At 46.2% G+C, this 17,224-nt stretch overlaps 1 protein-coding gene across 1 annotated transcript in view; it reads right to left on the bottom strand.

Annotated features, from left to right (window-relative positions):
* LOC104627648 (fibrillin-1-like) overlaps positions 1-9,915 on the bottom strand; it is a gene marked incomplete at both ends in the record, with an annotated part of 12,286 nt that extends 2,371 nt beyond the window's left edge. The window contains 2 exons of the mRNA XM_010295975.1: positions 8,812-8,937; positions 9,718-9,915. Coding sequence (XP_010294277.1) covers positions 8,812-8,937; positions 9,718-9,915 — 324 coding nt within the window. The remainder of the gene's footprint in view (positions 1-8,811; positions 8,938-9,717) is intronic.
* Positions 9,916-17,224: the final 7,309 nt, after the last annotated feature.

The following is a 17,224-nucleotide window of genomic DNA, read 5'->3' as shown; positions in this document are numbered from 1 at the left end:
GAGCCCACCCCATGAGGGCAAGGGAGGGACTGGAAGAAATTTGTGCTGGGAGCCAGAAGACCTGGCTGTGAAGATGGATATGAGCCACAGTGACAGATCTGAGAAACGGGCCAGAAATTTCTGTAAAGAAATGGGTGTGGGCTACCGAGAGGGGTGCTGAGCTGTGTCCTGTCCAGTGTGAAACTGAGAAAAATGTGAGTTAGGAAGGAAATGTCTGAGTGCAATCTCACAGTGCCATGCAGTGGCTGGCAATGCTAGTGCAGCCCTGAAGATGTATGGGAGGAACACTGAGCAGAAGCAGGTAGGTGATGTCACCTCTTAATTAGGATCATTCCTGGATGCCACCGCCCTGTGTGGTGCCAGCTTTTACAACAGGCTGTTAACATTTTGTTAAATGGAGGGGCTCAGAGTCTAGGGGGACGACTCAAGGTCTGGAAAAACCTGCCTGACATTAAGGGACTAGCAGGACTTAATTACATTTGTCCAAGAAACTGTGAGGATGTGATGGGATCATAGAAAAGAGACACACAAAGATGATGTTGAGAGCACAGTGCTCTGCAGTCTCAAAAAGAGAAGATGAAAATTGAAGCTGAGATGTTATAAATTCAGGCTGGAATGAAGCAGACAGATTTACAGCAATGGTAAATAATCTTTAGCCTACGTACCCAGGGATAGGGCTGGTTGTCCAAGGCTTGGGATGGATTCAACTCACCTCACAACGTCTGTAAAAGGATTCCCTAGCACAGGCACAAATCCGAGGGAGGGCAAGGGGACGTGAAATCTGGCTGCACGGAGGTGACTTTCAGGGAGTAAGCGTTGTCCTTGGCCTTCCAGAAACAGCCTTATAAAATTAGAGAGGCTGTCAAGGAGCCTTCCACCATTGCGTCCCAGGCACTGTGACCCCACGACACCAGCCTTTGGCTGCAGGGTGGGACAGCCGTTGCCACCTGATGATGACAGTTAATTCGCATCTCCACAAAGCCCCCGCCTTGCCCTGAGGGAAAAGAGGTATAAGAGGGTCTACACTGTTAGACCTCTAGAGGAAAAGACTGCAGAAATGATCTGGATGGTGGTGCCTGCTGAATTGTGGTCAGATGTGCTAGATGGTTACAGAGCAGGTACCCCCTCGGAGTTTTTTCCAGATGCCCTTTACACTCAGCAGAAAGAGACAATCTCATCCAGGCAGTAATTCATCACATTTGAATGGAAATGTCTAAACAGAGCAGAAGAGTTGTGCCCTAACAGTGATGGTTTTCCCCTGCAAAGTGAGACACAGCAATTCATCCCGCTCAGCTCAGCCACTGCCGCTGTCATTGACACTGGCAATATGTGTGTTCAAGAAAGATGATCCCAGCTGCCTTTTCAAGTGAGGCGTATGGTACGGACAGAGACCCCCCACGGGTGCTTCATGGGGTCAAAGAAACAATCTTCAATCTCTCCTCCTTGCTCACACAACCCGTTACAAATACACTTATCTTCTGTTTTACTTTGCCTGAAACTCTGAGCCCTGAGGAATCAAGCAAAACCTCGATTTCGACGTGCACAAAATTAAGCCCAAGTGCATAGGGCAGGTTGTACACTCATATATCAAGAGGGGAAGATGCATTCCTGTTGGGCTTCTTAGGAATTCTAAAATTACGCTTTCAGCTAGCCAAAGATTTCAGCCACCTTTTGCAAGCGGCAGAGGTATCGCCTCAGTCCTTGCAGAGCTCCTTTAGCTCTGTGATGCTCAGAGCCCCTCCAACAGACAGGTACCACTTGAAACCTCGAAAGGCAGCAATGCAAATCTATGGAAAACACTTCCCCCACCTGGGCCCCTGCAGCGAAAGAGATTTTATCACTACAGCCTGCCCCGTCATTTAATTACAGGCCTGTGTTTGGTTACAATTTGCAGAACACTGGAAGTGAAAGAGCTTTAGGAAGCAAAAGCTGGTTGTACTATTAGAAATAACAGCTTAAAACTTCTGCATATCTCTCCTGAAGTTTGCTGTATCAGAGATCTGGAGGCCAGCTGACAAGCAGGCATCTTATTAGATCAATACTTACGGCATAGCATCAGTCATCCAAGAAAAAGTGTACGTGTTTGTGGGGGCAGCAACTACATTCCATTCTTAAGGAAAAACAGAGTTAATTCAAAAGGTTAAATCAAACGGCAATGTTTCTTTCCCCCTTGAAAACCCTAGCTCAGATGACAGCAGTCTTAGCAACCCAAGAAGCAGAAAAAAAGCCAAATTTCTCAAGCCTACTCGCACATCCTGTACTTTGAGAAACTGAGCTCTGGGCTTTGTTGTTGTTTCAGTTCTTCCCCACCACATTTGCCTTCTTTATTTTCTCTTTGTAAAGGGTCTCATAGTTTTGATTCATTCAGAGCTGAAGTCCATGGAGAGCTTGACACAGTGGGATGGATATGTACACCTCTCATTAACACCCAGCTGCCAGCTCTGGGTAGGGAATTCCTCCAACTCCAACCTGGCTACTTCACGACTTTTCCAACTCTGTTAAAAATTAAAGCAATATTCTGTGCACTCTGCTCTTCAGACAATGGCAGAATTCAATGCAAACGTTGATTTTGGACCTGGTCTCCAACTCGCTGGGTTGGAGTTGGCCTGATCATTTAAGGCTGAAAATGCTGGAAGCCAAAGGCTACAGAGCTTCAGAAAGAGAGTTGCAGTCTGCAAAGCCCATCCAACATGGGTGCCCACAGACATGTTGAAATCCCAACCTTTCTGTCTGCTGAAAAAACAGGACTTGATGGAGAAAACATCGTGTCACGTAGCAGAGGTCATGCCTCATCAGCCCTCTCCCGTGCAGTGCACGGGACTCTCAGACCTTCCCTTCCAGAAAGCACAAAGAAACCACAGAGGAGAGTAATGGAACCCTCCAAACCACACCAAATCCATGAAAATGAGCTTTTAATGGATCCAAACAACGAGCTCTTCTGTAGACATTTTGTAAGAAAATTGAAAACACGCTAATAAAATGGCTATCATGTTCCATTCGTGAGGAAAGTGGGCCAGCCTACCCGCTCCGCTCATGGAAAATGCAGGAAAGCTCCCTCCAACTCAGAAACATGAATGAGATTCAACAGAATAAAAAATAGAGCCTTGTCTTCATTAGAAAATTTGGAATCTGGTGTGGTAGTGACAAAAGACTAGCCCGTAGGGACATAAGCAGCATCTAACACGTCACCCTACAAATGCTAAATAGAAAGGGGTGAGTAAAAAGAAGTGAGATTTGTAATTGAAGGGTTTGTTCTCCCTTGGCAGAATCCATCTCCTGGAGATGCCAAAGACTGTCAAGAAGGATCTACCCTGGACAGATATGAACAGCGCTTGTCGCACAAAGCGTGCAGGGCCCTTCACCCCCTTGCCTGCAGTTTCTCTGTGTACTTTTTTGAATCTTGTATGTTATCATGCTGGAACAGTCTGGGATGCGAGACATTTATTCCTTTCGGGGCATTGAAAGCACTCTGGGTGAGGCACTGGCATTACATACTTCGCTGATAACAGAGCTGGCTTAGCATTTTGTTATGCGGTAGAGGAAGGGCTATTAAGAAAAAAAGTTAAGTTATTGGCAGAGAACCACTAAAATTATGGAAGGAAGAGCTTTATTCGGTCAGTGATTCCACGCTTAAGAGAACAATTCCATGGTGTGTTCTTAAGTGTAGTTTTTATGGTTGCTTCCAGGATAATTTAAAAATGTCACTGTGTAACACCCCTCCTTCCCAAAGATTTATTGACAAAGGTCTTTGTAGCAGGAAGAAGTGTCTGATTTCAGTTTTGATGTTTCCTTTCTTCATTTTGCACCATTATTGCCAGGAGTGCTTTCTTGTGTCCTCCTCAACAAGTCTTTTCTTCCAGCAGCATCGAGAAGCTAGCTGGATATAAGCATGCCCTTCTCTCTCACACCTCTTGTTCCCCTGCAAACCTCAACAGGTCCCGCTCTTCTCCAGCCCCCCCATAAGCCAAGCAGAGTAGCTGTCAATTCAGCCATCAGCCGGCACCATCTGCCTTCCTCGTTCCTCTGCTCACACAAACCCAACGCAAAGGCAATCCTTTGGCGCTTGCAAAGCTGGCCTCGTCTCTGGCGCTGGTTCCGCTTCCCCGCGCTCAATCCACTCCCCACCACTACTGTGTTTCATAGACTGCTTATATCTTTCAGTAAGTGAGCAGGCAACTCTGTGCCAGAAATTTCTCATTATACATTGCACAGCCCCAAGGTCAGGAACTCTTGATCCCTCGAGTTCCCTCAGAATACAATGAACAAAGGCATAAAATAAGCCACTATTTGAAAGTGTCACATTCATTAGAGATGAGCTGCAGAAATAATTCTGGAACTCCGCAACCCTGAACTCAAAGGATATAAAGTCCAAATCCAAACTTGATGTCGTGCGCACGTTTTCCAGATAGAAAAAGGACATCGTTTTCCTTCTGGGGTTGACCAAAATTCATGCAGTGTATCCAGCTGCAGCCCCCTCACACGCTTGGGAGATGGGGGCCTGAGCTGGCCTCTTATCAGCATAGAAGATCTCGCATAAGAAAAGCATCTTTATTCTTCAGGGATTCAGGGACTGAAAATGGAGCCTTAATTCCAGGTGCCATTTGTGTTAAGAGATAAGTATCACTATGGGAAACGAACAACATTATCTCTACTCCCGCCTATTCCCACCAATAAACAGCCCAAAGAAGATTAGTGGTACATGCTGCTGCGTTAATGAGGGAGACATCATTAATCAGCAGACAGTGACACGGGCTCTGACCTTTGGCTCAAACGCAATCCCATCTGCTGACTTCACTCCCCAGGAGGAGTCTTCTAAGCAGAAAATACAAGCTCCTGGGAACTAGGGAAGAATTTAGCATAGACATTTAGTCTAGTTTTAATATTTTCTGGATGCTAGGCTTGGATACGGAATCTGAAAACAAGAGGAAACCATCTCCTTTTCCTAAAGCAAGATGGGCTCAGGGCAAGCTGAGACCTCCTTTCACCGGCTATAAAGTTAGCACAAACAGACTCTACAAGGGAACCCCTGCAGCTTTGAGATTTTAGGCTTGGAGCACACCTGGATAAAGAAAATATCCTCTTATGCTTGTGGCCGTTATTTTGATCCAAACCCTTGGCTCGGTGAGGAGGTTACTTGCACTGATACAGCTGCTTTGGCAGCACAGGCCATTTCAGCAAATCAGGAATTTGGTGCTCTATCAGCTGCACCGAACAGTTTGCTCCTGACGTATCAAAGCACACAGCGAGCGCACAGGGCCCAGATCTTCCTATGTTTATAAAGCGTTAGCATCAGACAAACCCCTTACAAGATGCTGGCTTTCTATTCCCCTAGTTTTAGGGACTCGCAACCCAGACAAAGGTATCCTCTTCACCTTCTGACTGCCTGGTGAGGACATGCTGGTGATTGGTGTCTGGGAAAAAAGCCCTCAAAAATAATCTCAACCCTGTCAGTTTAGAGCATCCCTCATGTTTATGTCGTTCTCGCAGAAGGACCCCTAGGTCAGTAAATCATACCAAAGGAAAGCATCCTCTTTTGGTGGTCTCCTTCGCAATTGAGGTAAGATAAGTGATGGAACAGACACCGTAGATGCTGGAGATGTCTCTTTTTATGGCCATCCAGGAAGGAGAGCGAAAGGAAGCTGTTTATGGCCACATCATGCTGCTTTTGCAGGCGTTCTGGGAAGTGAGGACCCACGCAGAGGCCCCTCGCATCTGGATGACAGATTCAGACAATGGATTGTTTTTAATCTTGGTATATAGGAGATTCCAGCTAAACTGATTTCATATGTGCTTTGCCTGGTCCCCAGCCAGCACGGGTGAGGCAGACCAAGGCAAGAATAATTTTTTGTGTCCTGAGGTTGGGCCCATGGTTCTAGTGCAGTCCAGCCATAGCCCATTGGCCAGACAAATTGCAGAGGACATCCCTGGGTATGGGGAACTGGTTCTTCACCTGAGAGGCATGTAAAAAGGCTGTTTCAGATTCTACCAGTTCCAAGTCCTCGGACACCGGAGCACTGCAAGAAAGCCTTCTGTTAAAATTTTAGAAAGCGTCCTGGCATCCTGCCAAGGAAAATCGACTGACACTGATGTCTTCTCAACATAAAAGAGCATCCATGCCCCACCAAAGGATTAACCTCTGTAGCTGGTGTCTCACTTTGGAAAAGTTTCTCGGAAGGGCTGAACCCAGGTCACACAGCATACACTGACAGAGTACTAGAATGATGCTATCAAGGAAAATGTCTGGATTGCAGGAGGGTGGGGGTATAGGAACAGTCACCTGGACACAGGGATGCTCTTTTCCCTGAGAATTGATTGTTGGGAGAAACCCCATGGGACAACGTATGCTGTCAAGCCCACAGTGCCATGGTGGTAACTTTCCTACCTGGAGACAAATTCCAGGTTAAACATCTGGATTCTAGTGCATTCATTATCCCTTGTCGTGGTTACAACAGAGCCTTGGAGAGAAATGAAAGGGAAGTGGAGTTCCTGAAGCCCATCTAGGTGGGACACAGTCACACCAGCACAACAAACATGTTTTATCTCTAAAATGGCAAACACAGGCCAGCAGGGTTTCATTAGGGTATGTGGGAAAGAGCTTTAACAACCAAGGCAGGAAAAGTTTAATGCTGTTTTCCTTTTCATTTGCCAGATGTTTGGAAAATACAACAAATGTTTATTCCCCTACTTCTGAGAGGTGCAGCCTGCCTGGCAAGGTATGAGTCTGGCCCAGGAGAACTGCAGCAAAACGCTTGGGGCGAGCATGTCCTTCTTATAGAGTTCTGCACACCTTTCAGAGACATGCTGAGCAGTGATAAAGGAGATGCTGAGACTGGACCTTAAGGAACTGGAGCCAGCCTCTCCTGAAGAGCACTCAGACTAGTGGCACTGTGAATGTTTAACATACTGATTTTCGAGCACCTCATCCTGCCTTTGCTTCAAACTTTACTACAGAAGCATGTGCCTTATGGCATGGACCAAGACATTGCCTCTCTCTGAGTCTCAAATTTAACTAAGGAATACAGTGGACAAAATTATCCTGAGTTTAAGAGCAAAGAGCAGTTCCAGGGGCTTCCAGAACCAGGCAGAGTTCTGCCTTAACTACCACAACTGGCCTTGACATTGTTGAATTTTCACACCCCAAATAAAACTAGTCCTCTGGTCTGAGGATCAGGTATTTGGCCATTTCTAAGCAACTCTGCTAACCACCTACGAAGTATTTCCTTTGAAAATGGCAGAGGTCTCTGCACCATCTTACCAGACCCTGCTGAGACTGGTCCTTTGTTTCCTGCAGTCCTACCTCCAGACACGGGATCTGATTGCTGACACTGCATGCTTGCCCTCATGTTCAGTGCAGAGTTGCAACTGCACATCTGGGCAAAACATCTGGGTTCTCCACTGAAGTGTTTTGAGAAGGTAATTAATACTTATCTCCTCCAACTTCTGTGCTGAGGAAGGCGCAAAGAGGAGTTGCTGCAAATTCCCCTTCTATCAGGTTGGGAACTTCTCCAGAGTTTGAAAGTTGACTGCACTCCCCAGGCTGCCCACAGCACCAGGCTAAGGCTGATGCTGAGAAGGGGCAGACTGCATTCCCACTGCTTGGCTTCAAGCTACAGTAGCTCTATAGCTACTGCTTAAGCAGTGATGCTTTAGAGCATCCCTGGCAAGCACAAACCATGCCTCTGAAGCACTGCATCGTTTCCAAGAGGGATGCCGAGGCTGCAAGAGGTCACTCACATTTACAGCTCTGCTGGAGATGAGCAAGGTGCATCCCACAAGGTAATCAGAAAGCCAGGAAAACCAGGCACAGCAGGCAGGCTGCCTGCAGATAACCCTGGATTGAGAGGGAGGTATGCTTGCCCTGTGGAGCTGGGCCAGTATCAGGCCACCAGCTCAAAGAAGGGACGCTCATAGGCATGCTGCTGACTGGCATTTCATGTCTCTAGTACGAAATTTTCAGTTGTGCCTGCTTTGTACTGAAGGACAAGGTTCAGGTTCTGGCCAACATGTCAGTTTGGAATAACATCACCAAGTCAGTGAAGCAATATTGCATTTATTTGCTCCATGCCCTCATCTCATGGAATCAGATCTTCTGCAGTACACCGAGAACCATAATGTTATTTCTGGTTGTCTTATTCCATCACCATCCCAGCTAGTCAGACTCTACCCACTTTGCCTGCCTTCCAGTTACTCTGTTGAACTAGCGGCATCAAGTTGCAAGCTGCAAAAAGATAAATATCAAATGGATGTGAGGAGGATATTCCTCACCACGACAGTGGTGCAGCCCTAGGACAAGAGCCCCAGAAGAAAAGGCTTTGAGGTTTCAAAGCTCACTCAAACTGACCAACATGAGCAACCTGATCTAGCTTTGAAGCCAGTCCTAATCTAAGCAAGAGGTTGAACTAAAGCTCTCCGGAGTCCCTTCTGTTCAACAAGTCTGTGCAGCCATTAAAGTATCTGTCAGAAAACACCTGCATGAAATAAAAAACTCTTTCTAGTTTAAGAGAAAAAAATCAGACAAGCTCTAGTCCTCATTTCCTTGCCTTGGACTGTGGGAAGTAGATAAACAGATCATAAATTCATATTGCAGTACATTTATTAACATGCCTTGATGCTTGCAGTACTCCCTCCTATTTGGAAGTGAGGATCAAGGCTGACATGGAAGCTCCTTCACATCTCTACTTTGCCAACCTTAGAGATGCGCTGTGAGCAGAGAGATTCTCAAGTTTTTAAATGCCCTTGTGCTCTCAGAGTGTAGCTGGGAATCCGGTGCTGAGCAGTCTGGTGAAGCCACGCAGAAGTCTGCAATCTTACCTTCACATCTGTGGCTGGTCTCGCTCTGCTTGTGTCCTGCAGGGCATTTGCATTCGTAAGAACCCACTGTGTTGATGCAGTTACCACCTTGACAGAGGCCAGGAATGGCTTGACATTCATCCACATCTACAGGAAGAGCAAAGTTGTTAGAAAGTACCCTACAGACAAATGCTCAATCCCAGCATGGTGGAAGTGCTGTGAGAAAGAAGCAGCTTTCCTCCAAGTAGGTGGCTTTACATTTTGTAATGCAACTACCCATCAGATTACATTGGCGATAAGGTGAAGGACAGAAAATGGACATAAAGGTCCTGCTGGTTTATCAACACAAGCAAGAGGGAGACAAAAGTATAGTAATGTTTTCAAAAGCAAATATCAATGTATACCCCATCCTGTTCATTCCAGGTTGGTAGCTGAGTTGAGGACAAGAATTTGTTTGGTGCAACGTCCTGCTGCAGCCTTCAGAGAGCAACATCTGCTGCAGGGCAGAGAGGGGAACCCATGGACTGTAAGCTTTTGCTCTTCAGCTCCATCCCAGGAAGGCTCATCCTGCAGCCATGATCCCATCTGTGAGGGGACACTGTGCTTTGGAAAGCACCTCAGGAAGGCCTCAGTACTTGGTGCTAGAATCAGCACACTCATGCGCTGCCCATATTATTTATACTCCTGTTCTGCTCGCAGTAACAGTGAGTGACAAATCCATTAAATAGGCCAAGCTCTCCTTCGGAGATTGGGGCCATAAAATGCAGATTACAATAACGAGCAAGGGACATACAGTGACAGATTTAACAAAGTTTACACAGAGAACTGTTCTCTGTATTGGGGCTCCTGGCAGTCATTCATTACTCGCCCTTTCAGTGCACATCAGGACGGATAAGGGAACATCCTTTAGATGTTCATGGCATTTACCTTGGCAGGCTCCAGTACGAATATTGGGAATGAAACCTCGGCGGCAGGGGTGAGGTTGGGCAGGGCACATCTCACACGGGTGACCCCAGGCCCGTCCAATGGTGGCACAACACATGGTTTTGGTGCAGACGATCCCACTGAGTTGGCCCTGGCACATCTGGTTATTCACTTGGCTAAAGCAGGGACCAGTACGATAGTCTGAGGGAGAACAATAACATCCACAGGTTAGATCAAGACACAAACAAAAGGTTTTCTGGCTAACACAGGGTGCCTATTCCCCTTCCTACCAGCACAGCCATTCAGCTGCAAAGTGAACAAGGTCTGGAAAAAAAATCTGCAATCATGAAAAGAACAAAAATTTAAGACCAAGCTGGAGACCAGTACTGGAGGTGGTGACTTTCTTTCTGCTGCATGTTTCATGCAATCATCTAGAGATTCTCTCCAAGCCAGCTCTTCCTGGTCTTCTTCAGGCTCATCCCATGAACCATACTTATTCTATGCCTTGAGTCACTCTAAGTACTGGCCCTAGAATGAACTCAAAATAGGAAGTCAGGCAAAAGGGCAATTTCAGGGCTGCAAGTTCACCTACTTCTCCTTGGCTTGCAGAGGAAGAGTCTTAGGTCTCACCCACAAAACATTCTGGGAGAGAATTTCCAAACCTTTCCCCATGATGTCTACTGTAAATCCCGTAAAGGGATTTCTACGCTCTGACAATCTCTGTGAAGGCAACCTCCTGCAGTAATAAACTGAAAATTAATCACAGTGATGTGTAATTCTTAAAGGTCCCCTGGTAATTTTAGCTAGATCTTTAAAACACAGATGCTACAGAAACAACCAGCCTGTTTCTCATTCCCAACAACGATCCTCCTATTCCTTAAAACCAAAACGATTTTGAAGGGCTTGTTTGCACTAAGGAATGTGGTTTTGCCACTGTCTGGGCTCTCAGGAGCCTTGATTAGTGATATTAGCACAGCAGGCATTCATCAGGGAACTAAATTCTTAAAGAAGAGATTTATTCCTTCTTCTGGGAATAGATGATTGCATGCAAGTTTTTGATCTGTGGCTAGAAAAAAGGACCTTTATGTTATTGTCAGACCAGAAAATTCCACATTAACTGTCTAAGGAAGTTAGGTGTTGGTCAAATAGCTGTTATTTCAGATAATCTGGCTGAGATTTGCAAAGTTGTTTAGGGAATTTTGATGTTGGAGTGCCCAGCAATTAGTAATTGACTGTGAACCCAAATCCCTGCATCAATACCCAGATTAGCCCACGGCTGTCTTTGCAGTGAAACATTTGGATTTGACATGTGAAGTACCAAAACTCTTGTGTGGAGGGCAGTTATACCCAAATCATGAGCCATCAGCAGCACTGGCACCCACATCTAAAGATTAGTAGGTCTGTTTCCAGAAATGTTTTAGTATAATATAGACACTCAACAAAGCAAAGCTCTGTTGCCTGCAAGTCCTCCGATACGAGTCTTTCCACACATGATCTTTGCAATCAGCTCCCATTTAAATCCTGACACACACATGTGAAGACTAAAAAGCAAGGAAAACCATTAAATAGACAGTTTTGAGACAGAAAGCTTTCTCCCGTAGGGTATGTTTGCATGACAGCTGCATTGGCAGAACCTACACTTGCATGAAACCGTGGCAGAGTGGCTTTATACTGGGCTGTAAAGCATCATCTGGAAATGCTGGCAATTACTGCAGGCTTTAGACCGACAACGCCTGTGCTGATGTGCCTTCCTCGCTCCTGTGGCTTGTCCTGAGTAGAAACAGTGTGAGGTTCATCTGTGTTATAATTATCCCACCTGGCATGAGGGTAAGCATAAACTACATGGAAACCACACAACAAGTCCTCCTCTATCTCTGGGAAAGAATCAATTAGCACAATAATGACTGATTTCTAGCTTAGTGCTCCCTCTGGTTTGTATTTCTTGAGCAGTTGGGAGCACAGCCACACTTAAAAACTAATACTGAGAAAAGTGTTGAAAGAAGTTGGGTCTGTGGATGTCACTGGGAGGTAAACAGCGAGAGGGATTTGAGGGGGGGAAAAAAAAAAAAGGGCAATGATTTTGAAGTGACATTGGTATAAAGGTGACCTGATCTCATAAAAATGCCTTTGTTTGGAAATCAGAACAGAAATATGTACTATGTTTGCAATGGTGAGTTACCAAATAATCATATTTTGGGTTTTGATCCCAATTTTAACAAGATAGCAAAGCACATGACCCTCATTAATGTCTCCTACCAGGCCAAGTTTAATCTTTTAGTTTGTTCTAGTTTATTCCTAGAAAAGAAATCAACAAAATTTGAGTTTTCTCATCCATTGTCTTTTTTGTAAAACTGAGAGGCTCTTGCTCAAATTTTCAACCTTGAGGAAAAGGCTAAGGACAGCTCTTTATAACCACACCAGTGAACAATTTAAATCTTCTCAGTCAGACCCAAAGAACTACAAAAGAAATCGCTTTGTGATGCTATGTCAATGGAGAATTGAATTCTGTAAAGAAAAAAAAGGCTAAACAGATTGTACTGAAGTATTAGGAGAGGGATAAAGAGCAAAAGAGAGCATCATCACAAACCTCACAGCTCGCTTCCACCCTGAGGGCTGCCTGCAGTCCTAGCCCCCAACTCAGAAAGCAGCTCCCAGGATGGAGCAAGGATCAGAAAAGGGCAGCAAGGGTGATCAGAGCTGTGGAAGGGCTTATATATGAGGAACAGCCGCACTGGTTAGCGGTCCTCAGTCTGAAAAAGAAACACCTGGAGGAAGACCTGACAGCAGGGTACAAAATCAGGAGTGGCCAGAGGGGGAACAGGCTTGCAGGGCCAGAATCAGGAGGCATCACAGAAGGATGAGGAGTGATGCTGCCTCAAGACAAATTGAGAAAAGCTGTTCTTCAGGCGATATATAAGTTAAGGGGAATTCGTCTAACAGAAGGTGTTGTGAGTTGTCAAAGATTGTGAGCTGCAGGTGCCTGGAGCCCAGGAGTGTTTTCCAGAGGAGGATCATATAGGATTGCCCTGTTCCTATGCTGCTCCCCAGACACCAGCTTATGGACGCTGCCAGAGATCTGAGACACAAACTCATCTCAGCCAAGGGCCCTCAATCCACCCTCGTACCACTTTGTAAGCCACCGGGGCAGTTAAATCTTAGAGTTGGTTTTGGTTCAGCGTCGTGCTGCGGCATCATTACGGCTGGAGCCTCTGCTTTAGATAACTGTGGTTGGGTGGCCCGCAGCGCGCTCTGAGTGCGGCAGTGCCGATGTGCTTACGGTGAAATATCGTACGTTGTAGAGCCATTCTTAAGCCTTGTTAACCCGAGGACGATGCAGAAACACCTACTAAAGAGGGCTTGCTTTCCCCCTTTCCTAGTCTGAAGGAGCGTGGGGCGGAAGAAGGTGTGGCTGATGTCGTTGTGTACCTGCAAGCGGCTCTGACTTAGAAAGTCAGATTGCATAAATGTAGAACCCAAAATCAGGGCATGGCAGCACGGTACAGAGAGGAAAGGGGTACACTTGCACCTCCCCCATCATCTCGCTGAGGCACCGCGGCAAGAATTCCTTGAGATTGATAATGAAAGCGTGATTGTAAGGAGAACACCCCCTTTTAAACAAATAATTGACAAAAATAGATTTTCATATGTAGATTACTTCTTTGGAGAGAATGAAGCCAAGGAAATTGCAGTCTGGAGTCCAGAAAGCCTGGCTGCATTCCAGCTCCCATCTGTTGCTAATTTTAATGGTCAAATTATTAAATTTTTAATGAGGCACCAATCAAATTTTATAAAGGAAATATGCACGCTTAGGAGATGTCTAAAGCCCTTTTACAGTCTATGTATGGGATCCCATCTTCCAGGAACTCTGTCGCAGGTAGTTGTCCTGCAGAAGTTTGGTCTTTGCTGGTACATTTCTTGGAAAAAGAGAGATGAGGAGGCTTCCTCGCTGAAAGCTGAGATTTTTGCCTGTGTCCTCTTCCGAGCTCACTCAGCCTTACAACAACAGTGTCCAGTGGTAGGATACGGATGAGTTCCACCTTTCCGACCCCAGGTGAAGTTCTCGTTAAAGACATTGCAAGAAATACTGGACCAGGCTTTATTTTGGCAATCAGTCAGAATCTCTTCACCTCTACAGAAAAGACTTTTAACACAGCAGGGCCCAAGCATGTCTGTGCCTTTACCAACAGAAAACAGCATGCCAGTTCGCTGCCTGACTTAACCTCTCCAAATACAGTTTCGCAAACAGTAAATACACAGCACAGGACAGACATCAGCTTCTCTCCCAGCACCTATCATCAGCCTCATCCATGCACTGATCTCATTTTTCTTTCCTGCCCTATTAATTTCAAAGCAGACCGTGCTCAGCACATTCAGTCTGTAGATTTCGTATTGCCCGCGGAGTTAGGTTAGGTTACTATCCATGCGAACTCGTCTTGAGCAGCCGGCAAGCAGAGAGCGCGCTCAAATTGCAAAGGGCACCGTGGAATCAGGAGTGAAGCGTCAACGTGTTTGCATTAACCACAAGAAATCTGACTCCTTGCTACGCTCTTTGTTTTCAAACCCTCGCCACCCCCACCCCACCGAGGCAGTACGGCTTTGGGACATCACCTAGCCTGGACTGCAGACTTCTGCAGATGCTTCAGAGTCAGGTTGGGGCTACAGTGAGTCTTACCTACCCAATCCCGCCGCCAACACAGGCCCCAGATGTGCTCGGAAGAGGAAGCGCAACAGGAGTAGACCTCATTCCCAGTTCCCATGTTTGGCTGGTTGTCGCGGAGATCGTTAGGAACCCCTATAGCTAACAAATGGTCATTCCTGACAATTCCAAGCCGCAAACCCTTGGGGAGTTAACGGGTGGGATTTATGCCATTACACATGCTCCTACACTGAGCCACGCTATTTCACCTGCAAACAGCTTCCTGAAAATATCCCTGTAGACATTTTTAACCTTCCTAATTAGTGCGTCTAGGATGTAAGTGGAGGAACGATTTGCAGTCGCCGTGGACATCCGCCTTCACCCACGTGTTGCATGGAGCCCTGCTGGAGGGGGTGGGATGTTAAAGTACTGTAAGTGGGTTCGAGTACTTCGGGCTCAGCCGAGCCATCACACAAAACCTCGTAGTGTCTCTGTTTCCGGCACTTGGGGTGCTGCGCTGACCGGGGATGCTGCCCTGGCTTTGCCTACCCTACTTAACCCAGGTTCACCTTGCCAGAACCTGTCTCACCTCCTACAAGAGGTAATAAAAAATGACACACTACTCTTTGCCAATCATGGCTATAATTTATGCCAGAAATGCAGCTTGGTCTTGTTAAAAAAGAATAATCAGTTTCAGACTATTTAAAATTACTACTTTGAGGCTATCAAACATTTATGTACAACAGTTGGAAGGCACCTTATCTATTGCTCAGTTTCCCCAGTGCTAAAGGAAAACAATGGAAATCTCTTGTAGGGAACGTTTCCCGGGAATATATAGCATAACTCAATGCCATTATTTTGCATGGAAAGGTTAATTTCAGCAACTCAGACTGATTTCTTTGAAGGAGATCTCGAACCGAGCACTTCCATAAACGAGGGCGTTTTTCAAATGTTTTGTAATGCCTGAATTGAAACAGTATCTGAACCTGAAATATTTACAACTTTATTTCATATCCAATTTAAATTACTGCTTTGCTGTGGGGAAAAAAAAAAGGCGGCACTTAAAATTAACACTTTACTCCCTTTTAACTGGTTCTTACTATCCCTTTGGGAAAACTGGTAGGGTTTTTTTGACAAAGAACTTTTGAAGAGACGCATTTTGTTTGCAAATTTTCACAAGAAAAAGGATAGCTTCTTCCACTTCTGTAACATCCGTCTACCCAGCAGGGTGTCACTGAGTAAATTAATGCTTGCAGTGGCAATTCAGATCCCCGGGTAAAAGTGCAAAAGCAGGAACAATTGCACTACTTTTCTTGCTATTTAAAACACAATCCTAGAGACACGAACGTGCCTGGCCCCAGCCGTGTACGTGGATCTGCAGAGTCCAGGCTAAGAGGAAGGTGACGGCACTGAAGAGCTCTCCTCCGCACTCGCACCCCGTCTTTCAGCCTGTCCTTTCTCTGGCACCATTTGGCCGGAATCCCCTCGTGAGACAGGCCGTGGGCTGGGTGAATTCCTTCTTTACAAAATAAATAAACAGAGCAGCAAGGAAGAAGAGATTTTTCTTTGCTAAAAATCAAATGCCTTCTCATAATAAACAATGCTTTCGCTGAAGGCTTTTTCTTAAAACAGTAAGGACAAACGTTGCCTGTAAGTAATCCCCGGGGAGCTACAGACCTCGCTGGGATGAGGTCACTACGACACATGCCCCAGGCTTTGGCAAGCCTCCACGTCGCCTTCTAAAAGCTCCAGCAACCGAGTGGAGCAGAGCGAGGAGTGGGTATCAAGCCTGATATCTATTTTTTATTTTCAATGAATGATTTCTATCAGCAGCAGGCTTGGTCCCGCAGGCCACGGGAGCACAGCCTCGCAATCCTTTCTGTCTGCAACCTTCTGGGCTTTTGGAGCCAGACAAACAGCCAGCTCTGGGAGCGAGCGAGAGCCGATGAAACCAAGGCAAGGCACTGATCCGGCTGATCCCTCTGCAAACTTATACCCCGAAAGATTCCCACACAACTCCGGCTGCCTGTGATGGGGATGTTCCCTAGAGATCCCCCAGAGAAGGCTGGCTGTGCCCTCTGGGACCTGCCGGGAGAGCTGATAACGTATAAATTAAATGCTTAATGGAGCAATTCATGTCCTGCTCGTAGAGAGACCATGAACATATGGGAATAGGCAGGGGAACAGCATCCAAAAGCCACCAGCCAAACAGCGAACCCGAGAGGAGCCAACCAAAAATCCTGCGATTATTTCTGTCGCACTAAATGTGAATGCAGAGATTTTACAACGTCGATGGTAGGTCTCGGCACACAACGCAGCCCTAAGTATCTGCTAAGCCTCTCAGGCTGGGTGGATACGTGACAGCTTTGGTGGGAGGGGGGATGGTGGATGCGGGGAGAACAGCGTGAGGGTCTCCGTAAAGGGCTCCTTTCTCATGGAATACTTTCTCCACCTAGTCATTTCCTTACCTCATACAAACACAGCCACATTCCTGATGTTTAACTGTTTGGACTTTTGCAGAAAAGAAAAAGCTGGCTGGGGCAGTTTATATGGCCAGACATTCCAAGTACTGAAAAAACATATTCAAAGGAAATAGTAAAGAGAGAACTTTTTTAAGTTTTCCTGTCCTATTTTTACAGTTTCCTGTCAAAGTCTTAGCCTGATGAAACCTGAGATAGAGCTCCATGCACAACCCTCCTCCAAGGGCTCTCCACTGCAGCAGTATCTGAGGCACAAAGCACACACATGGCAACATGGGGCCAGTAGTTCCAGCAGTTGTAGAAATGTCTGGGAGGGTTGCAGCTGGAGGGAGCTGGCACTGCCGCACCATGTCCTCCATCCTGGAAGAGACCATGGGGTCAGAACGTCATGGGC

This window comes from Phaethon lepturus, unplaced genomic scaffold (assembly GCF_000687285.1).
Source record: "Phaethon lepturus isolate BGI_N335 unplaced genomic scaffold, ASM68728v1 scaffold33121, whole genome shotgun sequence".
NCBI lineage: Eukaryota > Metazoa > Chordata > Aves > Phaethontiformes > Phaethontidae > Phaethon > Phaethon lepturus.
This window is presented reverse-complemented; position numbering and strand designations above follow the sequence as displayed.